The following is a 24,447-nucleotide window of genomic DNA, read 5'->3' on the forward strand; positions in this document are numbered from 1 at the left end:
TCATGTTAATAAGAACAGTGGAGCTGTGCTTTTGATTACAGAAGGAGATGTACTTAAGCAGGCAGAGAGCAGGACAGAGCTAGAAATCCTAAGCTGAATATTGATTACAAATTAATCTCTAAGATACTGGGTACATCACTGAGATGCTTAGATTCAAATCTTACTGAAATCTTGACCTATTTGTAAAAAGGGAGAAAACAATTATTTAGCATTCCTCAGAACTGGCAGTATACGCTCACTCTCTAAATGAGGTACAAAGGGATTTATTTGTTTACAGAGATAAAATAGCTAAGAAGTGCCTGCTATAAATTGAGGCTGGATTCATTAATAATGCAAGCTTGATCCATTTCAATTTTATTTCATATTTATAGAGAGATGTGAATAAGTTTGCAATCATTTTATTCAACCTTCACTTTTAGTAGTAAAAATAAGGAAAACAGCATAAATGGACAAAGATGTAGAAGATAATGTATGCTTTGTTAGTGTAGCATCTTCTGACTAAATTAACTTTCTTAATATGCATATATCACAGGAAATCATTAGTCTCAATTTATAATTTTGCTGATATCAATTAGTTAAATAAAACCTGCATTCTCTGTTATCCATACATTTTCAGAATGCCTCTCCACATGAAAAAAGGAAGGGAAGGGAAAAAAAAGCATGGCCTATATAAGTCTGCCCCTATATAGCACCATGTGTTATTTTACCAAAGTAATAAATACCTCATAAATGTCAACAATTTTAAACCAACTTTAGGCAAGAGTTAAGGTGCTACACTTCTAATTTCCTCTGAAAAATAAGTTGGTTTTATACTTCAGGCAGAAATGAGAATCACTTGAAGCCAAATCTTTCACTTGGTTACACTTAAGAACATTAGAGGAAAAGGCACCCTCTTTTACCTTGGTCAGCAACATCCTTCAGCCTTTGAAATAATTTGGAAAAGAATTTCTCCTTTCTTCATAATCTGCAAATGCAGAAGCAATAGGATCCGAGTAGAACATGACAGGCCTTGGTCCTTCATTGTTCATAGTGAAAGTAGCTGGAAACTTTCTGAGGTCAAGACCCCTGCCCGAAAAATAAGCCTGGAGCGTTCTGAAAAACTGAACATATTTCATATGTGAAAATAGAGCATGCCCAACGGACATTAATTATTTCTACTGAAACAAAGTAAATGTAGTATTTGTTCCTATGTGGGATTAAATCCCCTATTTTGATCATAAACTGGTATAATACAGGACATATAATTCAGATGTGTCCACTCTGTCCATGGCTTGTACACCTGACGTGGGGCCCAAAAGCCACCAACTTTTTACTGATCATCTGTGCTCCCCACTGAACCACAGAGGAGTCAAACTGTACCCCTTATAAAACAGCCACAGCAAAACACTTGCTGAGGGCAAGCAGTACAGTTCTGTTACACGTTCCTCTAAGAGTTAGCAACAGCGGGCAATTGATTTCAATGGGCGCCTTAGATTGCTTTAAAGTAGAAATTAATGCTTCTTAAAAACAGCAAGGAAAAAGTTGTGGGAAACTGCTTTTTTTTCCCCTTCACAAATTCCTCATAAGATCTTGCAAATGTTCCCTTAATGATATTTTCTTAGCTGTAATTAACTTTCAGATCTTTAGTTCACGACTATATGTCAGATGCTATATTCACGACAATATGTAAGATGCAAACTTATTTGTACTTCCAGAAGATGAGACAACATGCAAATCAATAGAGTACACATTTGAGAGAAACATAATAATCATTCCTCTTCTGTTTCATAAAACCAGTGATTGTATAATCAAAATACATTTTTAAAACTAAAGCTACTGGATAGAGATACGAGGAAGTTTTGTGCACTACGGCACACCGAGAATGTCTCTTCAGTTAAGGGGTACATCTTGACTGAAGAATGCTCATCCAGTTGTGGTTATTGACTATACAAAGTACACTGTTACTAACACTACATTAAATGAGTCCCTCTTACCTTTAAATTTAGAAGATAAAAATTCTCATGATGGAAAACACAAAACCCACATAAATCTTCGCCTATCTTTCTAGCAGTATTTCCTTACCAGGTCTCTGTTTCTAGGGTTATCTAGAGGTTTCCACTTTTCTTCTGGTTGGAAAGGAGCACCCTTGGCCAATCCCCTCACAGCCAATACTGTATATAAACCCAGGAGCACCACTTTCCACATGTTGAAGAGGTGAACAGACTATCTGTAAGAAGGACAATGAACCAGACTCCTTAAGTCCTACAGAGCCGTCACCAGTAACAAATAGAGCAAGCATGACAATCCAGTGGAGTGCTGAAAATAATTTATCCATGGCAAGGAAAACCTGCCTACTGCAGATTACATCTGTGTGCTATCGACTTCTTTGGTTTTAGGCTAATGTATTAGGAAGATCAATTTATTCTAAAGAAGCGTTTCCCACACCAAAGCTATTTCTAGACACTGGATTCTCTTTTCAAAAGGGAGCAGTATGACATTTAACACAAAATATTTACATTTGTTATTACATACAGCCATTTTCATTGGCTGATTAGTTACAGCATCAGATATTTGCATTCTCCATGGAGCACACAAAAATACAGCTTGAGACCCAGATAGCCCAAGTTTCAAAACTGCATGAAATGAAAATGTATTACATATATTAGTAAGTGCAATAATACAGCCTGGTATAATATATGAGAGACCCATTTCACAACTTGATTCAAGAAAAAACACCACCTCCCTTTCATGTTTTTTAAAATAAAGCTTACCAGTGAATTTGGCTCTGGCTTGCCCCTTCTTGGTTAGTCTCCTTGTAATCTGTGAACAAACTGATCTCTGCACTTATATTTCTAGTGGACTGTAGGTGGGTGTCAATGACGTTAGCAGGAGTTCAAAAATACAGTAATGATTCCGTTTCCATCCATGACATAAAGACCCTTGAGAATTTCATCCTTAATACTCTTAAGACCTGTTGCTATCGAACAGTGCACTGCAAATTCCTCCTCGCTAAGCCATATTGCAGAAGATTGGTGGTAAGCATATAATAAGTTTAAAGCAATTCCCAGCAGAGATAGCAGAGCTTTATCAAAATATTACTTTTAATTAAAAGTAATTAGCCATGTCTCTAGAATGGTGACTAACAGACTGGTTGAATGGTTTTCTAGCAAGATGAGATATGGATCATTTTCTTGATGCTGGAGAGAGAAAAGTAACATCTGTTTCAAGATCCAAAATCACATCATTTTAATGAAAGTGTTGCTTTCCTACCCTGATTTTATCGGCAGTCAATATCCTCCTGTCACAGTAGAAACTAAGACAAAGACTGCAAGCAGGACGATGCTAATTTACCTTTGCCTTATTTCATAGCATCCTTCATCTCAAAGCTGCTTGAATTTTTTGCTTATAATTTCATTATACTCTTCTCTCGACTATTTAGACGGTACTTTAGTTAGTATCACATAAAATATATTGCTAAATAGACACGTTAGAGATTTTTTATAATGTGGAGCAAGATAATGGCAAATGTTTGTTTCTGACTAGAAGCTTTACATCTTTCTTTGATTTAAATTTTGAAAGCAAACCAAAAACCTAGCACCACCCTTCCAGGCAGACTAAGTTGTGGATATCCAAACACCTTTAGTAACACAGTTAACAAAATCCTAGCAGTGTTATTTTCATGACTGCAGTAACAAACACAAATCAAAGTCAACTAATCCAGCTTGTGTATTTTTCTAGACTTGCAATAAAAAGTCATCGAAAAACAAAAATCCATCAAAACCCATCAATTAGTTCTCATAATAGACAACTTCCACATAGTAGACTCATCAAAAACCAGAACAACAGTAACAAGAGAAGAGCTTGTAAGAAGGCAGGCCCTAATGTGAAGAAACTTATATAGTTTATTTTCTATCTAGTTACTTATTTCCAGTTTTATTTTGTGTAAAATTTACCTTCTATATCAGTCAGGAGTAGGAATAGGTTCCTCTAGAGGTAAAAAAAAATACCCAAAACAACAGGCAGTTTTCTTCCATCTTTTTTTTTTCCTCCCCTCCCTTCAAGTCTTTTATTCATTTGATTTCTTCAGAAAGAAAAGCCTGGGGGCTATGCAGTATATTCAGCTAGTAAAACATACCAAAGTAATCTGTAAATTTGAAACAAGCTTTATTACTGTAGGACTATTATGTTTACCCCCCTAACTGAATTTAGGCAGCTTGGCTGACTGATGAAGTATGCAGATAAGCAAGAGATTGAATTAGCACATATTTTCTGTGAGCCATCTTAAAAACAAACAAACACACACAAACTTGTATTGTTGCTTTCTGAGCTACAAGGGTCTGAGAAATTGCTTGAGCTAAAAGTCTGTTTAGAATTAGTGCTCATTTTAATGTGGGATTTTTTTTTCCTGAAAGATTTTTGGTTGGTTTTTGTTTTGGGGTGGGGTTTTTTTGTTTGGATTTGGTTTTGGTTTTTGGGTGTTTGTTGTTGGGTTTTTTTTTTTGTTTTTTTTTGTTTTTTTAAAAAAAGAGTTTCATTATAGCTCTTTCCTTCAGTGAAAGTCAAATACAAGTAGAACACATTCAGCTTTCCAGCTTTCTTGTAGGTGCCCCAGCAGCTTTCCAGTATCTGAAGGGCACCTACAAGAAAGCTGGAGAGGGACTTTTTACAAGGTCACGTAGTGATAGGATGAGGGGTGATGGCTTTAAACTGGAAGAGGGGAGATTTAGAATAGATATGAGGAAAAGAAAATTCACTCTGAGGGTGGTAAGGCGTTGGAACAAATTGCCTAGAGAAGTTGTAGACGCCCCATCCCTGGAAGTGTTCAAGGCCAGGTTGGATGGGGCTTTGAGCAACCTGGTGTAGTGGGAGGTGTCCCTGCCCATGGCAGGGGGCTTGGAACTAGATGATCTTCAAGGTCCCTTCCAACCTAAACCATTCTATGACTCTATATGAAAATATTAGTAGCATAGTTACACTGATTAGACAAAATTGCATACTCCTTTGAGAACAGTAACTAGTTTAACAAATACTTTCCAAGCTAGATGTTAGCGTGCTGCCTTTTGAATGCAGCCAAATTTAAGCACTAGGTTTTTCTTGACAAATTATGTATATAGACACACATCTTCAGTAACTTGAATCTTTGGAAAGTGGCTGTACTAATTATATAGCCCCTATGGCACAGTAATATTCATGTATATTTGAATTAAATTGCACTGAAGCTGAAAAAGCTCATAGCTTTGCTTGTTCCGTTTCATGCAAGTTACTTCAAAAAAAGTAAAAAACTTGTTCTAGAACAAAAGGCAAATTTAAAACTGATTAGTTTAGCTGTAGAACAAGTTTTATACATATAATGCTCTATATAAACTATATTATTCACCAAGCATTTTCCATTTTATTGCATTTCCCATTCATGATGACAAGGCAGGTATAACAACCTAAAGTGCATGAGATAAGATATTGAGACAAGCTTCATCAGGTATGATCTTTATTGTATTGTAGTCAAGATGTGAAAAAAGTGTGTTACGTAAAGTACTGCTCTAATCACAATGCTTTTGTTCATTTATGCTTAGAATGCCAAGTATTACAAGTTAAAAGGAAAAGCACCAAACTGTTCCACATGAGTACCTGAGCAAAGACTAAAGGCAAATGTTCATCACGACACTCATTAGCATGTTTGTACAACAGAATTACAGGTAACATTCACAACACTCTACAGAGTATGACTGGTAAGTGGCACTTTTTGTGAATTACAACCATTTGTACTAATGCAACCATGTTAGAACATCGTACAAAAAAATACAGAGGTCCTTATTTAGCAGAGCATATGCTATACAGTGTACTCTAAGTCATGCACACTTCGGTTAAAAAAAAGACAAATAAAAAAATGTGAAGTATACACTGCAGACAGGGAAACTGTCAAACAAAATACAGACATCCCAGCATAGCTCCCATACAAGTTACCCTCAATTTCAACAAAGAAGTACCAGTATCTAAAAGCACAGTTTTTAAAGATTCTCAGATTTCAGCTTTCAGCAATTTCAACATTAGCTGAAGATAACTATTCTCCAAGGTTTCCTCAGCATCTCACAAGACTTTATCAAAGCTTATCACACATTGCATGAACCGTATCTGAGAATTCAGTTATAAACATTTTAGTAAGCACAATAATTTATTACAGCATTATTCAAACTAAGACCCTGTCAACATCTCCAGAAACAGACTCTTAAGAGTTAGCTCCACCTAAAACACCAGGTTTACACCAGCTATAAGAACTCAAAACAGAGGAAGAATTAAAAACATGTAAGACAGGTTGCTTGTGAAGCAATAGATTTTTCCAAAGATGACATACATGTTCTTCAAAGTTTTAAGTCCTCTTAACAAAAGCAAACAATCAACCAACACTACCCTCCCCACACCAATTACCCAGAATACGTAATTTGAACAACATTATTCTGTCTTTGTGCTTGGAAAAACAATTAAAAGGTAAGGAATCAAGTTAGTAGGCCTACACAATTTTTCTAGGCTAATCATCATATATAAAGGTCTTAAAAGTAGTTCTGCCCTCTCAATTACTTTAATACTAGAATATCCCTGTAGTTAGGAAATCAACAATGGCTAGGATTACTGAAATAACATCATCACAAAAGAAAGAATAGAAAGTTAGGTGACTGGAACGAGGGTTTTAAAAGTCCTAAACTAACACAGGAAGTCACAGGGAAGACACAAAAGTTGTGTGTTTTCAGCCACAGTATCAGCAGCTTTGTGGCAGCCAGGTACAAGTTAGTTCTCAATAAAAGAAGGTTAATAACTTTGATTTATATTGCTTCAAACAACTACAGTGATCAGCTGACATGCCGTCATTTTGTGTGCATATCTAAATATCCACAGTCTAATGATAAGCTTTGACATATGGCATCTTTATTCAAGATCCAGTGTTATGTAGTACTAATACTGGGGAATTAAAAAAAGGCAGAGTTTTGGAGGGAGGTTGTGTTCAAAACATACAAAGAATCTTAGAGACACACGTAAGAAAAGCCAGTGGTAGTTTTTCCCCCCCCAAGTTCTTCATATTAAAAATAAACATAAGGAAACCTTTTACTATATCAAAAAAAATTTTTAAGATCCTGACTATTTCTGGTTTTCTTTAAGGAATCGAGAAGAACAGAATGTATAAACTCCCCAACCCCCAACTTTTCAGGGTTTTATATATGAATATTTTCCCTAAAAAGTGAAATTTGTTATTCAAACTGCTGGAGCTTTAAAACAACAAATCAACCCCACCCCACCCACCCCAAGAAACCACCTTCTAGTTTTCATCTCACGCTGGTGTAGATACTGATTCACAATGGCTTAAACATACTATTTTGCTTAAACTACAATTACAGAAAATTTTTATTTTGAAGAAACTAAAGAACAAAATTTTTTAAAAGAATTTGACACAGACTTAAAAGTTGAAACAGATATCTAAGACTAATTTTCCTTCCTTATTTTTCTTTTTGTCATTATAGAAAGACTTGAGAAATTAAGGTCCGCTAAAGCTTTCTGACTTTGGTTGGTGTCATTCTAAACCACAAATATACTGTACTTGTTATAAATTTTCATTTCCATAAGTGTAGTAAAAAAGGGGCCAAAATAATTTTTTTTAGAAGTATTTTCTCCAAATCAAGTTTCAGTATGATCCACACAAATATTTTTGGTCAACTTCAAAAATCAAATATAAGGCTACAGAAGTCCACAGGCTACAGTTAGAGTGTATTAATTTACTGGTTTAAGGCACAGTATTTTTTTTTTTTTTGCTCTAGAAAGCTACAAGTTTAAAGTCACAGTGAGGAATTTCACATTTCAATTTTGGTCTGGCACTCTAATTATATGTGTCACATGTACTATTTGTAGACTTCTGTAAAATATTTCAGCTGTCAGGTGCTGCAGTCTCAAATACTGTTTTCACACTCAAAATAACATAAGTGGAAAATACTGAAGCCTGAATTGATCCCAAAACAGTGCATTATAAACCATTTTATAACATTAAATATCAACACCCTTGCACATTTGATGCTTTATATATATTAACCCTGAAATTATTTCAGGTGGAGGTGAACAGAGTCTTTGCTGGTATTTCAACAAACATACAAAACTTCAATCGAACAACAGTCTACAGGACAGCTACTGTGTATCCTCACTAGGTCAGTCACGGTGCCTACTGTTACTGTGAACATTATGTTTTGTACTACAGTGGAAAACTGCAAACCAAGGATAACTGTGTATGGAAGGAAGAACTGGAATGATGTGCCACAAAATAACAAATTTGTGTGTGCCATTCCTGACTTTTATAGACACAAAATTAGCTCTGATACCACAGAATCTAGACTGCAGCCTGCCAATACCTGTAGAGAGGCCACGCTTACAGGATTTGTTTATGACAGCGTGAGTACCAAAACCTGTCTGCATTTAAGAATGCAGAATGAGACCTTAAATCTTAAGCAAAATTAAAATCAGAACATCACAGCTTTGACTCAGGTTTTCATGCTACAAGGCAATATGCACATATTTGAGGCAGTTACATGCTTAGATACCTGAAAAATTGAGGTCTGGGCAGATTTGCTTAAGTAAGAGCTATAGAATTTTCTCCTTAAATGCTTAACATTTATTTTTAAAAGCAGTGATGTTTATTAACAGGATGAAATGTATAGATTTTATTTAAGATTTAAGATAAATAAGCTGATTAAAACCTTTGAATACATTCTTCCATAATTAAGAATATTCATCAGAAAATATATTTGTAAAAGATTTTCAAATAAACTTTTATAGATTTTAAGGATTCTTTTATGAACACTAGCTTAAAATTCTGGGTCTAAAAAAAGCTAGAAAAACCTATTTTACTGTAACATAAAAATGAATCTGTTCTTAATTGTCATTCAGTGGCACACATTTCCAGAGGTATAAGAGCAGCATGTAGCTTTGGTGACAAAAGGATGTCTCCCCTAAAGGAATGGTGGTGAAAGTTTTAAAACCTTTTACAGTACAGTGCTAAGTGCATATAAAAACTATCTAGATTGTCTCCCAGAAAAAGAGAGAAGTAAGAAATCAAAGCAGTAAATTAAGTAACTAACATTCATCATGAAATCGAAGATAAGCATTAAGAATTTAGTCTGTTTTACAGCTAACAATTTTCTAGTAGCTTAGTGATTAAAAACAGCAGCACAATTGTTGTATAGACACTATAACCGCTTCCAAAAACATTTTCAGTAACTCAGAGTATCGAAGGTCTGTAAATGGCTGTTTTTTTCTCAGTATAAGACAAAAGTCTGAACACACCCATCGCTGTATTGAAATGAACTTGATCAAGTGAAAGCTTCTCAAATGTTCACAGGTACATAATCAACTTTATTCTGTCCTGTCAAAGCTTAGAAGCAGATGTATCAGATTTCAGGAAAAGTCAAGTAACAGGTTCATAACCGTGTTACTGGCAAACACATGGAAAATTAGACTTCATATCAAATACCAAAGTATGCAACAATGCTTTTTGGGTTTTTTAAGTATCAGTATTTTTTATTTTGTTGTTTGTTTTTTTTTTAAACACTGACCTTAAAGGTAGCCCAATTAGGTTATAGTTGAAAAGTTCACTTAGACATACAGGCAATCTCTATGTCTTCTACAATATATTACTGCTACGTTGTTTGGGGTTTTATTGTATTATTTGTTTGTTTTAAAACTTAGCAAATTAATAATTTGGAATTAATTGCTACATGTATCAGTTCACTCTAAACAAAAATCAGACCAGAACTCTAAATATTAGAAATAATATTAAATTCCAACTACTACTGGTTTTTTTTTGAAACAAAGCAAACAAACAAAACCTTAACCAAAACCCCCAAAACCAATCCTCCTTTTAACAGGACACTGAAGCGAGACATACTGCAACCAGCTTTTAAATCAAACCTGAAAATACCACCTTCATTCATTCAGTTTCAAGGTACATTTAGTAATTGTAGTTAAGAGGTAACAATTTTTCCTTACCAGACAAATATATACCTTTTATGAACTGATAGCTACAGGTATAGCTACTATGATTGCAGCGTGATAAGACTATGAGAAACACGTTTGATCATATCAACCAGAAAAGATTATAGACTTCAAGAGCAGTTCAGGGTATGGAGATTTCATTAAAAGCTGCTCATTAAACCTCCCCCTGCCCCTGCCAAAGAAAGATTCTGATGTACATATATGCTGCACCTAAAATTAGTGACATTTGGTACTCTAGGTTCTTACCCTGTTTTTTTATTCCATTTCTGATAGCTTATAAAAAAATGCTAAAAAAGAGCCACACAAGTAGTTCCCGTTTTGCATGCATCCTGAGGTACAAGCCAAAAAATGGTGGCTTAATCTCAACCTAAATGCTTGATTACGTGGCATAATCTCCAGCTAAATGTGATTTACATCCACAGAGAGGAAGAACAGTGGTTTTGCAAAATTAATATCTCAACTTCTGAAAAAGGAGAGAACAACAGATTTGGGATCTGCATGTTAATAGAAATCTTCCCTTATAAAGCAAAGGTCTAATCTGTTACCAGTTAATTCATGTCTTGATCTTCTCCCACAGTCTAGATAACCTAAAATTTTAAGCATAAACTGGAATTTTAATTTAGTTAAAGTTACTAAGAAACATTACAATATATTTGTCAAAAGCTGTTTTATAAATGCAGACTACTCATAATAAAGGATACTTCAGTAATATTTACACTTCTTTCTACATGCAATTAAAAGTATTTATATTGAATTAGTCTACGTTTCTGCTGAAATTATAATTGTGAACAGTAGCAGAACTAGAGATTCACATAACAGAAGCCTCTTCTCCAAAAAGTAACGACAAACAATCATTGCATTTTACCTGAAAAAAAATTTTAGTTTCTTTATAAAATCTTGTCCTTTTCAGAATGGCAAGTAGGATAATTCATCCTCTCAGAATAGGATGAATTGTTCTCTGGACTTGTTCTAATCCTGTCTCCCTCCACCGATAATATAGAAAATCTAGTTGGGATTAGACACCTAATCTCTCAAACAGCTGAAATTACACAGTCCACAATCACCGCAAAATCCAGACGCACATCTCTGAGCAGTTTTCATTTAGCAAATGACACAGAATGCATTTAAATCCAAAGGAGCATTAAGACTTCCCCTTCTTTCCCTTGTGATGGTAAACCATCTCTGAAACATCTCTGAAAAAAGGGAGCATTGAGAGACATGATAAACTCCGCCATCTGGGATCTCAGAGTCAGGATTATATCTATTCCTACCTCCAAGATGGAAATCGAGTCGGAATCTATGCAAGATTCTGTAGCCCATTTAAGGAAGAGTGAAAAAAACTATCAATACAATTCCCAACTTTAAAATATCATTACATGAAAATATCATTACATGCTGTAGCATACATTATTCTATGCTGCTGTAATTTAGTAAATTTCACATTGTGGCAGATTTTGGAAGCTATCAAAGCTACTACATGCAGAGACTGCTTGCTCTCCTTATTGTGATTATTTTATTCCACCAACAGCTCCAACAAATGGATTCCTGCATAGAGAGCCCGTTAAGATGGCAAAACAAAATCAGAAGTAAAATACAGTAGTAAGCCAAAAGGACCATGAAGGCCAAGGAAAACTGTCTTCCACAGAAATCAGATCCTGCCTATTTCACAGACGGCCTTTTACCAGCCCCCAGTGCGGTTCTGCCACCATCTTTCAATCACAGCCATTTGAAAGTAGAAAAAACTACCCTATTCTTCTGTGTCTGAACAGCAATTTTTAGGTTAAACAAACTGGTGGATTTACCTACAAGTATATTCAGACACAAATGATCTTTTTTTATATATATATACACACACTGTAGCATACATTTGATTACAAAGTATCAAGATATAATCTATTCAAATACCTTTTCTGATTTACAAACACTATGGATAATCTAACCTTTTTTAAAAAAAGGTTAAGACTAGAATACCAGTACGTAGATTACTGGTAACAGTGACAGTGGTTTGGTTAACTACAATAGTCTAACTCAGTTATAACAGTTTTAATGACTTACTGATAACTTGAACTACTGACTTGGATATAAGCAGACAAAATACATGCTTACTTCATATTTGTCCTTCATTTGGGAAAGTCACTGTGTGAATTAAGTCTTTCCAGCCAGCTCAAATAAGTTGACCCTAACAACATGCTGGAACTAACTGAGGCACTTTAGGCAAGATTAATGAGATACAATAAAATTAATGGGTCAGACTGGCTGCAATACTATATCAAGAATATACTTGATTGACTGTGGGTAACAGATTTCCTCTTATTATTCATAAAAGAGGACTAAGCTGGTCCTGTATTTCCATATGAAGATAACTGGTATCTCAGACAGAGTGGAGACAACTAACACAGAAGCAAGTAGTAGGCTCGTCTCTACACAGAATCAATATATCTTTTTAACCTAATGCCTACCGAGATTTCTTTTGTAGGCAAAACACCCAGGGGACAGAATTCCTTACACATAGCTATTTTAGGCTTTGTTATAAATGGCAGTCACTGTAGCATCTAGGCACTAAGATAATACTTTATACAGAGCAAATAATTATGGTCACTATTTCCCACTATTACTAAAAGCTCGTCCACACGAGGAAGTTAGAACTGAATGGCAAGGCATGAATTTACAGTGTCGTAACTATTCCATAGTAATTTCATGTACGAACATTTCTTACGAGACAGCTGATTCTCCATTTACAATCGGAAAAAATTCCTACCTTCTCTACTTGGAAACAGTGCGGTACAGCAACTGCTCTGTAAACTCAAAGCATACCTCAACATTTGCTAGCATCTACATATGGACAAGGTCCAAGGAGTAATTTCAGAATTGACAAAATTCCAGAGAAAACTGGCAATGTTTTAAAACAACATTACAGCAAATTGTTAATGAATCTGCTGGTATCCTTCCTGAATAGAAAGCTACACAGAATATTGTTGTTTTCTCACTCTCACAAAAAGTAAAATGTATAAGACTTTCAATAATCTCACAAATGTTCAACTCGCACTGATTGAACGAATGATTTGATAGAAATAACAGTTCTATAGAAGCAATACATTCTAGTTTGTCTAGACACAACTGTGGCAGCTTTTAAATGTAGCATAAAATGATTAAAAGTATACTTGGCTGTGTAGTTTTTGTGACAGTCACAGTGTGCTTGAAATGTATTGAGTTTTAACCAGCATAATTTAGACCTGCAAAAGATGCAAGTTCAGAACATACGCACTGTATGGCATAGTGAGTAAAAAAGTCTGTTTCAACAAAGAAATATAGTGAAACATCAAAGTGTCCACAAGGCAGAGTATTGAGATGTTACACTAATATGATTTATGTGCTTACACACACACAGTTAATTCACTTCATTTTCACAGTCGTGTGAATATTTTCACACCATGAAAAGCTTTAAGCAACATGAATAGAACCATGAACTTTTCATAAAATATTCACAGTTCTGTCCTCCTTCCCACATAATGTAAACTACTGATGATAACTTATCTAGGCATTTCTTTGTTGAAATTTGCCCATCTCCAGTATTAAGTTTCTAGGCTGCACTGTTCTTCCTATGTATAACAAATGTTACACAATACAACACAGCACATGTAGAAGAAGAGAAAAGGTTACAAAGTGTGGTACTTTGTATAAATGCATTCGTCCAAAGGCCAACATTGCAACAGACAAAGGGAGTGGAACTTTGGCTGCGATCTTCAAGAGTTTACTGTAAGAATATAAAGAAAAAATTGCCATTTTTGTAGCCATACATGCAGAAGATATGCAAATACCATATTTCACTTTCTTTTGAAAAATAATTTATAGATTTCAAGGATTTGTTCATTTTTAAAACAGAACAAATAGGTGTAATTGGCAATAACAACTGGTGTACAAGCAAGAGCAATTACTCCAAAAGGCTAATAAAATCTAATTTTAAAATATTCTTATATTAATTTAGAAATAAGTTCTCTGTAACAAAGAAAGATGGTTTAGATCATTTGAGTTAACAGGTACCGGCCAAGAGGATAAACTGCGTTGGTTATTATTCGTTGTCTTTCATGAGGCACTGATTTTATATCTGAATGAAAAATGCTCTACCTGTCAGCAAAACCAAGTGCTCAAAACTTATTAATCCAGTAGAAAGCAAGTTACATTTCCACAATTGATCCCATAAGGGGGAATTACAAGAATGTAAACTATAATGGTTTACAATTCACTTTTCCTTGTAACTTTCTGGTAATAATTGCTAAATGTATTAAGATTCTCTAACATTTGGGAGGATTCAATGAATTGTGAATGAAAAAGTCACACTTCCTTTACACAACTGATTGTTTAGACAGAAAATATTTCATTTCAGTCCACGTGCTAAGTACCAGTGATTTTCTCCACTTAGCTGAACTAGAGGTCATTTGCATGCATTTTACCCAGTCTTTAAGATTTAACCATACGAGTGTACGAATCTCTAGGCAGACTGAACAATTACATATCTGTGCAGCATAAATTAAGTTTTACCACACAAACGGAAGTAGTAGGAAAGAAGCACGAAAACAAAAACTGGGAATTAGGCTACAGTACCTTGATTTCACTTCAGAAGTACTTGAATTCATGAGAATTTCTAAAATGCATACAAGGATAATAGCTGTAGATCTACACGGATCGGGATCAAGTCTAACACTGTACCTGCAAAAAATGGTTTAAAAAGCATGTTACTTCTAAACTAGGCTACCAAATAAAATCCAAGTTGCGAACAAGCATGTACTGATAACAACAAACTTATATGAAATGTATATGGTATCACAGCCTGATTTTAAATCCTTTCTGAATCATTACTTCCTTCAGCATATCACTGATTAAACACCTACTTGTAAACATTCACAGTTTTTACTGTCTTCAAAGGTTCATATTCAAAAGAATATGAACCTTCCACCTTACTGTCAATTTAAGAAGTTACCTGAGATTTTTTAACCAATAAATTAGAGATGGCAAGTTGAGCAGCACAATCCATGTGAATAAATTGAGAATTGTGATGTGCATCTTAAGACTGTTAACGGCTTCAGCAATTGTTGTACTGTTGGAAGGAGACTGCGTTGCTTTTGAGGTACTGTCCATTGAACTCTGGTTTTTGACTGCGTGTATATTGGAGTTCCGTGACGTTTCTTTTGAGTGGTCTGAATCCTGAAAATAGAAGGCAAAAGTCATAAAAACACGCACAGGCTTGTAAGAACCCATGCTGGGGAAGGAGAAGGGAAAAACTATCATAACAGTATCATACTAGCTCTGATTTAAGAAGAAAATTTGCAATTTATCTCTCAAAATGCCATCAAAAGCAAAGTGAAATAGCTCATTTTTAAAGTATCTAGATTTAACCAGAAATTTCTCTTACACTAATAGTTCATATGTCTTTGGAAGAAAAGAATGGAGAGTGGAGATGCCCTGACACCAATGCAGTGATAAGAAATGGAATTCCTGGAAGGAGGAAGAACAGAATAAAAGGAGTAATAAAGCATGAAGGTGAAAATCACAGATGATCATCATGGAAAAAGATACAGGAGGTAATGCAACTGGGAGTAAAACAGTAGCTTTAGGAACAAATAACAAAGATAAACTAGTGAGCTGGCAGATGCTAGCTTCCAATGACAGGAAAAAACCTCACACAAATGAAACTAAACGAAAAAAAAATTATATGGAGGTGAAAAGAGAAGGAGAGTATTTAAAACTAAACACACAAAAAAACCACTCAAAGAAACCCAAAGAAAACTGTCAACAACTTTTTCTGGCAGACTTCTTTCTTAACTGTTTGCAAAAAGAACAGGTAGTTATTATCTGCTTGTATCCACACGTGCTTACATCTTGGGTCCTCTACCTTGAAGTAACTGAAAAAAAACAAAGTTCACAATGCACAAAACCCAGTGCTTCTTCACTCCTTTTTAAACAGCTCACAATTTACTGCAGCTGCAGTCCATATCCATCTAGTAAGTCATATTTGTCATGTCCTCATTAAAAACACCCCTAAACTCCACAAACTACCTATCTGGATAAAAAATATATTTAGCTGTAGTATAGATTAGTATCTAGAAATTAAATTCATTTCTTTAGATGAGGCGTGTCTAATCAAATACCAAAATTCAGACAAAACCTATTGTTCCATATGTATTCAGAGACTGTTTTCTCCTTAAATGAACTTCAAACAAGTTCACACTGCAGTGATCTTGAACAGTGAATGCAACAGTCATATGTGATGAAACAAGCTACTCATGTCCTGGGCTTTTCCTTTGCACCATGCACACAGTAAGTAAATTATAGCCATGCAGTCCTCACAGCACAACTTAATACTACCAAGGCAAGACAACAACAATTCATAATGCATAGGTTTGCCAAACAATTTTTGGTCACAATTTTGACTAGAAGCTGGAAACAGACTTACCCCTTTAAGCATGTTTTGTTCTACTCTTACATTCACGTGTAGTTTTATAACCTGCAAGACAGACAGTTCAGCTTTTTTAGTAATGTTTCTTTACACAACCGCTGTAGTATACAAGAAAAAAAAAACTTGGGCTACCTTTTTTTTTGACCCTTTTTATAACTAGATGATTCTAGGCCCCCCAATGGGGCTGCAATGCAAGAACTGCCTCTGCCTTTTTTATCAGCAACATCCAAAGTTCTCCCTTAAGGAAGGATTTCCAAGCACAGAGAGAAAACTTATGCTGCTCTGCTTTCTCCCCTTCCACTGTGTTTGACAGAGAATAGAGTGGAAAATCTGCATGTTCCTCACCTCCTCCTGCTAATTCAGTTCTACTTCACTTTCTGCAGAAACCCATAAACAGGCTACATTGGAGAAGTCCCATGGCAGAGATTTACTGCAGAAGGGGGAACATCTTTCACAGGGTGATCTTGTGTCATAGAGAGTTGAAATAGAGATAGACCTGTTCCTCAGGGTGTGCTTTCAGCTACCACCTACCTACTTCAGACCACCCGTGAGCTGCTCTGCTTTGCGCCTACTCCCAGGTGCATGCCCCAGTGCTTCCCTGGTAGCTAAGTATAGTAGCTGATTTAGCAGCTATACCGCCATAGGGTGAATCAGATAAATTAGATGCTCTGATGCAAAGACGACCATGGAAACTGAATGGCAGGGACTAAATGTGGATCTTCGTGGCACTAGCCAAGGGATCAGATTAGACATACAGTAAGACTATCCTAATTCTACAATATATCCACCCTCCTTCCTTTTACTTCATAAAGATTTGTGAAAAGTCTTTTAAGATAACAAATCTGACAGAACATTCCATGTCCTTGCTTTGCTAAAGTTTATCTTCAAGGGAGTAATTAGTCTTTGATTTTATAACATTACTTATCCATAAGTTAAAAACCACAATTACATGCATTATTGTAGTGAACACATGTGAGTGTACGTTTCTTTCAAAAAAGCATTATCAAAAGAACAAAATAATTCTAAAGATAAGATTGCAAGTCTGATAAGTTAAAAAAAAAGACCTATTTCAAGCATGTGAATAATAACATTTAAGTATGAAAAATGGTAATCTGTATTTTTGCTTTTAACATGGGGTTAATTCAAAGCATACAAAATTCAGTTATAAATTCAAAACATTTAGCCTTTCAGTACCTTAAACAAGTATTGAAGATAAATAATGAATACAGCAAATGCACCGCAAGTGGTCCAGCTAACCAAAGCGAGGGATAACACCCCGCAGAGTCTTCTGGGTGTAATCAACTTGTTATCTTTATGAAGTACAGTAGGTCTAAAGAGACAAAACTGCTGTTAGACTCTTGTAACATCAACACTACAAAGATCAAAGAAAAATTCTGTTTTGTGAATGACTGAAAAGAATAAATTGCTCCTGAATACTGATTAAACACCGAAAAAAATAAAGACAAATTTTAACATATATACCAAGTGCTACATAAGCTACTTACAAAAAAAAAACCAAACCAAAACAAAAAAACCCTCAACTTTCTTATCAAATGAACCTACAAAATCTTACACCTTCCAGAATGTATGTCTGTAATGTATTATTTTTACTTCATTTGGGGTACATAAAGGATACATTGGTGAACACAAAGCATTAGATGATGCTAACTGTAGATCTGCGTCAATCACTAAGTTCTTCTGTTCAGCCTAAGAGAACAAGTATCATCTTATTATTACTGCACAGCAGCGGCATGAAAATGACTCCTTATGCAAATGTTAATGCACCGCACTATTCAATGATAGTGGAGCAGTATAAAACAGTAGGTCTCCAAGAGATTAATTCTGTGACAAACATTCTTCCCAGACAGGAATTTCTGCTTGCTCACAGACTGTCTGAGAGACACAGAAAAGCTTATTTTAAGTTTTGGATTCCAGCTGATATGACTAAGAGACATGCATGACTCTGAAACGACAAAAGATGAGCTAAGGAGGTGTGACAACGAGGGGAATGCAGTGGGGAGAAAGTGCAATAGAACTATGAAAAAGTTTGTAATTCTTGGATATTCATGGGATATTCCAGTATTAAAATAGACACTGAAAACAGTGTATTTGGAAATACACTGAAAAGTGTTATTTGGAAAATATAATTTGAAAAGTCTTTGCGACAAATATTGAAAATAACCAGAAAAAGAAGGCTAGATGACAAGAACAAAGAATTCCACAGACAGCCAGTGACAAATTCTTTGCTGCCAGCCACATCAAATAATTTCAGAACACTGAGCAAAAGTCAAGTGAATACTACCTACTTTAGACAGATCGATAGAAAATAAATGGTTTGGGCCTGGGTTTTTTTTCCAAGAAATTCAGAAGTGGATAAAAAAACATGTGTGAGGTACTAGAACTGTGTAAAGCACTCTAATTTCAAAATTAACCTGCTAATTTACAGGCAGGCATACAAAACCTTATTTTCCTGCCTCTTCCCAAGACATTCTAAGGGTTTGCAGGAAATCAAAAGCTTTAACGAAGAGTATGAAGTGAGCTAAAACCCTTACAAATTTAGTAAGAGTAGTTTCAAAACCTAGAAGTTCATCACTTCGTCACTTAAAACTAATACTGAAGCATCCACTGTAACTTATAAAAAAGATGGCTGAGAATAAATAGCTGACACCACATCTATTATTTGGTAGAATAAGACCAGAAGTGCTTGTGGTGAAAAAGAAAGAGGACATACAGCAGAGCTCATACAGCAGACATTTTCTGAGTAAAGAGCATCCCAACCAGCTTTCTGGAGACAGAGAATTGGCTCAAGTCTAGCTAAGGACTGTTATCAGTGTCAGAACACTCAAACCATTAAAATAGCTAAGCATGTTATCCAATTTACTAATTTACTCTTTCAAAATCTCCTTGCTTTTTTTAAACTCACTTTCACAGTTTAATACTTACCTGTACAAGCACACATATTTCAGAGCGAGATTAACATCCGAGAAATTTTTGTCTTACAAACCTGTTTGCATTCTTTAATGCAATTTATCCAATATGAACAATGAGGAATGGATTGCAAAGCTTATAGTCCCTTTTCTAAATATATGCATTTATTTTTTGAGCTGCTGAAAAAGGAATAGTTCAGTTGCTTTCTTTTCCCAACAAGCTTTCCTCAAAAACAAACTGAAAACCTTTATAACAGTTGGTGAAGGAAACAAGAAAGCCATATATGTTCCCTTTCGGAGATGTGGAATAAGGAATATGAGGCAGTCCTCATATGTCATTAGTACTTAACACTGAAAAACCCAGGCTAAAATCATGTGTGAACTGTATTGCAGAATTCAGTCTGCCCAAGCATTCACGCTGAAGCAAACTGAAAAAACGGACAGGGTCACAGTCATCTAAAAGAGCATAATTCTATAGCATAATGTTGTTTTACCTAATCAGAGTTAACCATAATGAAGAGAAGAGTCTCAGAGATGCAGAGAAAAATACTCCACTCCAGTAAGCAATGCCTGTCCCAAAAAGAAATAGAATCAGGGACACAAGGGGGAACCATGCATCCTGACTACTCAGTACAGCAGCATCCACCTCTGGTAGTGACAGTGATTCCCATATCGCTCTAAACCAGTGAAACCTGCCAAAAACATAAAAGCAGTATTACTTATCACTTCTAATTGCTATTACAGTAAGATATATATCAACTATTCCTCCTACCACAGTCTTTCAAACAAAAGACAGTCAGGTGTTCACAATGATTACAGATAAAATAATATTCCTCCCCACCAATAGTTTTCTGAAACTTCTGGTTTGGAAACTGCTTTAAATTAAGTTATGCAAACTTACCCCTGCAGAAACACAACAATGCTTATGAGAGGTTCTACTTTGTAGGGTCTAGCTGTCCTGACTAGCTCAAGGGAGAAGTCTGAACACTGGCCTAGAATCAAGAATAGAAGGCATCTATGGTTATTATTTCGGCAGGAACTTTAACAAAGAAGATCCACAACAAAAAGTAATTTCAGACAAAGGTTTGAAAGTTTACTTTAAAACAAGGTAACTATGTCTTACAACAATACTGTAAGTCAGCATACTTCATCATCAAGGCCCTTCTTAGCTGCACGGTTCATACTCGGGTAATATGACACAAAAGCTTCTAGAGAGATTATGGAGTTTGTTACAAACACTACCTGAATATAAATAAAAATGCATTTTGTCTGAAGACATGACTAAAATCTCATCTTCATGCAAGAAAAAGTGGCTTGTGCATATTAACAATATATTTAACGCTTTTACATGTATTTTTAAGTAGATGTCTATTGATTCTAAAATATTGTCTAACATCAATCATTTGCAGAGGGACTGCAGAATAAAATAACACAGAAATATTCTGCTACAACACAACCTCCGAGAATTACCAACAAAGAAAACCTGAAACTGAAAAGCACAGATCCAAATACTTGCACAAGTTCAATGATACTTAAAAAAACCCCAGAACTAGCTAGTCTTTCAACAGTACATTGGATAAGTAATTTCTTTAAACATACTTGTGACAGAAAAAAAAATTTCTAGAAAGCTACCTGTTGATATCAATGTGCTCAATTGTCCGCCATAAGTAAGAAGAATATTAGAAACAACATAGACAGGAAGAGCACCAGCATGGAACCTTATTATCTGAAAGACAAGGATATAAGGATAACTTTTCATTTATACAAATTAAAATATATTTTTTTAAAAATACACACATACAAATATTAATATGAAGCCAGTATGATAATCTGATTGGAAAATCTTTCTTAAGATTCAAATAATTTCTCATTTTGATGCATAAGTGTCTGATAACCACCATTAGCAATTAATTTTATATATGGAAAATACTCAGATCTCTCATAAATGGCTAATCAAACATGTTTTGATAAATGACCAAATTAGAAATGGATGCTTTTTTTCAAGTCAAGACAAATATGAAAAGAACACAGTAGCACATTAATGGTATTTCATTAAAATAAATTTAAAAAATTAAAAGGACACTTTCCAATCAAAACCTGCATATAGTTATATATGCTTTTGGGCAAAGAATTTTTGGAAATTTCATGTAGAGATTAATTGGCTTCCACTGTTCCAAATAATGAAAGGATATCTGATTAATATACAAACAGCACAGAAATTTTTCTAAAGTTATAACAAAATGAAAAATATAAATGCATACATTCAAATAGAGAAACTGGCCAGTAATACTCTAGCACTACACTTAAGTGCTTGAGAATCAATTACTTTTTAGAACCAGGAAATTGCAGATGGCTGATACCAATGTCAAAATTATATTCTTCATTGATAACCAAAGAAAATTTGTTGAAAAGGAGCATATGGATCTGGTTAAGACTTTTTTGTCACAGAATGGTCAGGGTTGGAAGGGACCTCTGGAGCTCATCTCGTCCAACCCCCCTGCCAGAGCAGGGTCACCTACAACAAGTCAAGGTAGACAACATCCACTGCCCTCCCCTCATCCACCCACCCAGTCATTCCATCATAGAAGGCTATCAGATTAGTCAGACATGACTTCCCCTTGGTGAATCCATGTTGACTACTTCTGATAACTTTCTTTTCTTCCAGGTGCTTTGCAATGACACCCAGAACAAGCTGTTCATCATCTTTCCAGGGATGAAGGCGAGGCTGACCGGCCTGTAGTTTTCCAAGTCATCTTTTTTGCCCTTTTTGAAGACTAACTTTTTCCTAACTTTTCATTGATGCCAAATGTATTTTAAATTTTTAAGACTACTAACTCATCACACAAGAAAGTGAAAGTGACCTACGGTGTCATCCCTTTACAGATACTCAGCTAACCACAAAGCTAAATGTTCAACACTTACAATAGCTCTTCAGAGCTAAAGTGCTTTTCTACTCCTCTGAAAACTGAGGCCTGACATTTATCCAGATGCGATGCCTTGCCAAGTGACGAGGTTTTAAATGATCATTGAATAGCCTTCCTCTTGGCATCCAGAAGGAATCTGAAGTGCCATAGTAGGGAAGGGAAGAAAGGAAAACTTCTATAGATGCTACTGACATAAAAGACAATTTAGTACTAGAAGGCTTTCTTACTTGCCCCAGAATCTGTAAAAGTGACGTCTTCAGAATTACCTTAATAAAAAAAAACCCAAATATTTTATTATTTCATACAATGGTAAGCATAAGTACAAAATACTTTTATTTTTAAGAAGCCAACTTAAGTATTAGAATACAGCAATTCCATAACTAAAATGTACAACAGCTTACTACTGACTTTTAAAAAAAAGTGCTTTAAATTTTTTCTTCAAAACAAGAGCCCAACTTTCAATATTGTTCCAGCTGTTACAAAATACTTGTAACATGCACTACATTTACAAAAAGGCCAAACAGCCCACCTTTAGATTTGCTTAGTATTTATTTTGATTAATTAGCTACATGTTTTAAAAGACTGAATTATGCAAAAATTATACAAGCAATGCAAACTAGCTAGAAAATAAATTTGTATTACTCACTTCATACTGACAGTCTGAAGAAGAGTAAATATTTAACTCTGGTATCCTGTTGTCGTTTTGAGGCTGAGCTGTATGCAGTTTTGCAGAAATCTCAGTGTAAGATGGAACTCTGAAACATCAATTGGTAATTGTCCTTATAATCAAAAAAAAAAGCCAAACACGCCTTAGTCTTCAACAAGCGCACATAAAGCGGAACGGTACACAAAGTGTCACCTCAAGCTATGAGTGAAATGGTATAATGAACTTCGTTTATCCTATCACGAAGAACTACATAACATTCTCAATCCACTGTCGTCTGAGCTATTGAGGGGCATGGTACTAATGAAAACAGACAAGTTTACCATTAGCGTATGCACGACCTCACAGAACACGTAAATACGCTGAGTGACAGGAATGGGAAGGACAGGTTCTCAAGAATACAATTCCATTTCCTGCAAGTATTACATTGTTCAAAAATACAGGGGAAAAAAAAAATAGGGAAGTATCCTTAAGACCCGTAAAATAAACAAGGAAGACAGTTTTCCAACCTACAAAATCTAAAAAAACTCAACCGTGATTCATAAGTGACGTATATTCCAAGGCGTATCATCTGATTTTGTCAGTACAATGCTGCTGAAGCAACTTTGGGCTGCTGTGTGATCCAAACCCTAGGTTATGGAAAGAAGCCAGCATGCAGAGCAGCCTCTCTATTCCCCACTCATGAGGGGGTCACAGATTGTGCCAAGAATTTCAGATCAGCAAATCTAATTCCTTTGAGAAAATTAGTGAGAAGTATTAAACAAACAATTAGCAGATATTCGTATTCTGAGGAAAAGTCAAAACAACTGTCAACAAGGGCAGAAAGGTAAATGAGGAAAAGATGCAGAAGCTACACTTAAGACTGGAGAAGTTGTCTCATATCAGAAATATTATCACAACAGGATGTAAATATTCTTCAAAAATATATCAAAAAGTATGTTATAATTGTTAAAGTCCTTACTTCGCTACAGTTATTGAGTCTTCATGTGACCAGGGTATATGAAGCCTGTAAACACTAGGTTTTCTTTCTGAAATGGAAGAGAATTTTAAAAAATTAATAAATAACAAGATGTGACAACTGCCTCCAAAAACTAAACTGCAAGTAAACCAGAGGTGGTACATAGATCACTATACAGAATCACTGTGCTCACAGTAACATTGCGATTCACATTGCAATGCAGATCAGTGCCGTTAGCACTGAGCAAAAAATGACAGTTTTACACTCCTGCTGTTACAGAACAAGACAGCGAGACATCAATGTATAAAGGCAGGACAGTTATGAGACAGCTTCTGGTTTTCAATACAAAGCTGTAACCCCAAGCTAATGAATCCATCACTTTTTTTTTTAAAACATAAGTCCTTTAGCATCCCATTCTGTTTAAGCTCATGTAGCTCATCATTCAAATTGGAGTTCCATAATTAGGAAATAAAAATCCTAGCCAAATGTGCTATTCTTGAGAAACACTTTCAGCATAA

At 35.2% G+C, this 24,447-nt stretch overlaps 2 protein-coding genes across 2 annotated transcripts in view; both read right to left on the reverse strand.

The window, feature by feature from the left end:
- Positions 1 to 917: 917 nt before the first annotated feature.
- Positions 918 to 2,184, reverse strand: LOC104290969 (chromosome unknown open reading frame, human C2orf66). Its single transcript, XM_009890157.1, has 2 exons — positions 2,062 to 2,184; positions 918 to 1,100 (listed from the first exon to the last, which is right to left on the reverse strand). Exons 1-2 carry the CDS (start codon positions 2,182 to 2,184, stop codon positions 918 to 920), a joined length of 306 nt encoding a protein of 101 aa, XP_009888459.1.
- Positions 2,185 to 13,617: 11,433 nt separating this feature from the next.
- PGAP1 (post-GPI attachment to proteins 1) overlaps positions 13,618 to 24,447 on the reverse strand; it is a 29,069-nt gene continuing 18,239 nt past the window's right edge. Inside the window, exons 17-27 of the mRNA XM_009890227.1 lie at positions 23,933 to 23,999; positions 22,954 to 23,062; positions 22,535 to 22,573; positions 21,016 to 21,109; positions 20,285 to 20,375; positions 19,878 to 20,075; positions 17,651 to 17,786; positions 16,454 to 16,504; positions 14,981 to 15,204; positions 14,605 to 14,709; positions 13,618 to 13,756 (exon numbers count right to left, since the gene is read on the reverse strand). Coding sequence (XP_009888529.1) covers positions 13,618 to 13,756; positions 14,605 to 14,709; positions 14,981 to 15,204; positions 16,454 to 16,504; positions 17,651 to 17,786; positions 19,878 to 20,075; positions 20,285 to 20,375; positions 21,016 to 21,109; positions 22,535 to 22,573; positions 22,954 to 23,062; positions 23,933 to 23,999 — 1,253 coding nt within the window. The remainder of the gene's footprint in view (positions 13,757 to 14,604; positions 14,710 to 14,980; positions 15,205 to 16,453; positions 16,505 to 17,650; positions 17,787 to 19,877; positions 20,076 to 20,284; positions 20,376 to 21,015; positions 21,110 to 22,534; positions 22,574 to 22,953; positions 23,063 to 23,932; positions 24,000 to 24,447) is intronic.

Source organism: Charadrius vociferus, unplaced genomic scaffold (assembly GCF_000708025.1).
Source record: "Charadrius vociferus isolate BGI_N301 unplaced genomic scaffold, ASM70802v2 scaffold147, whole genome shotgun sequence".
In the NCBI taxonomy this organism is placed as follows: Eukaryota; Metazoa; Chordata; class Aves; order Charadriiformes; family Charadriidae; genus Charadrius; species Charadrius vociferus.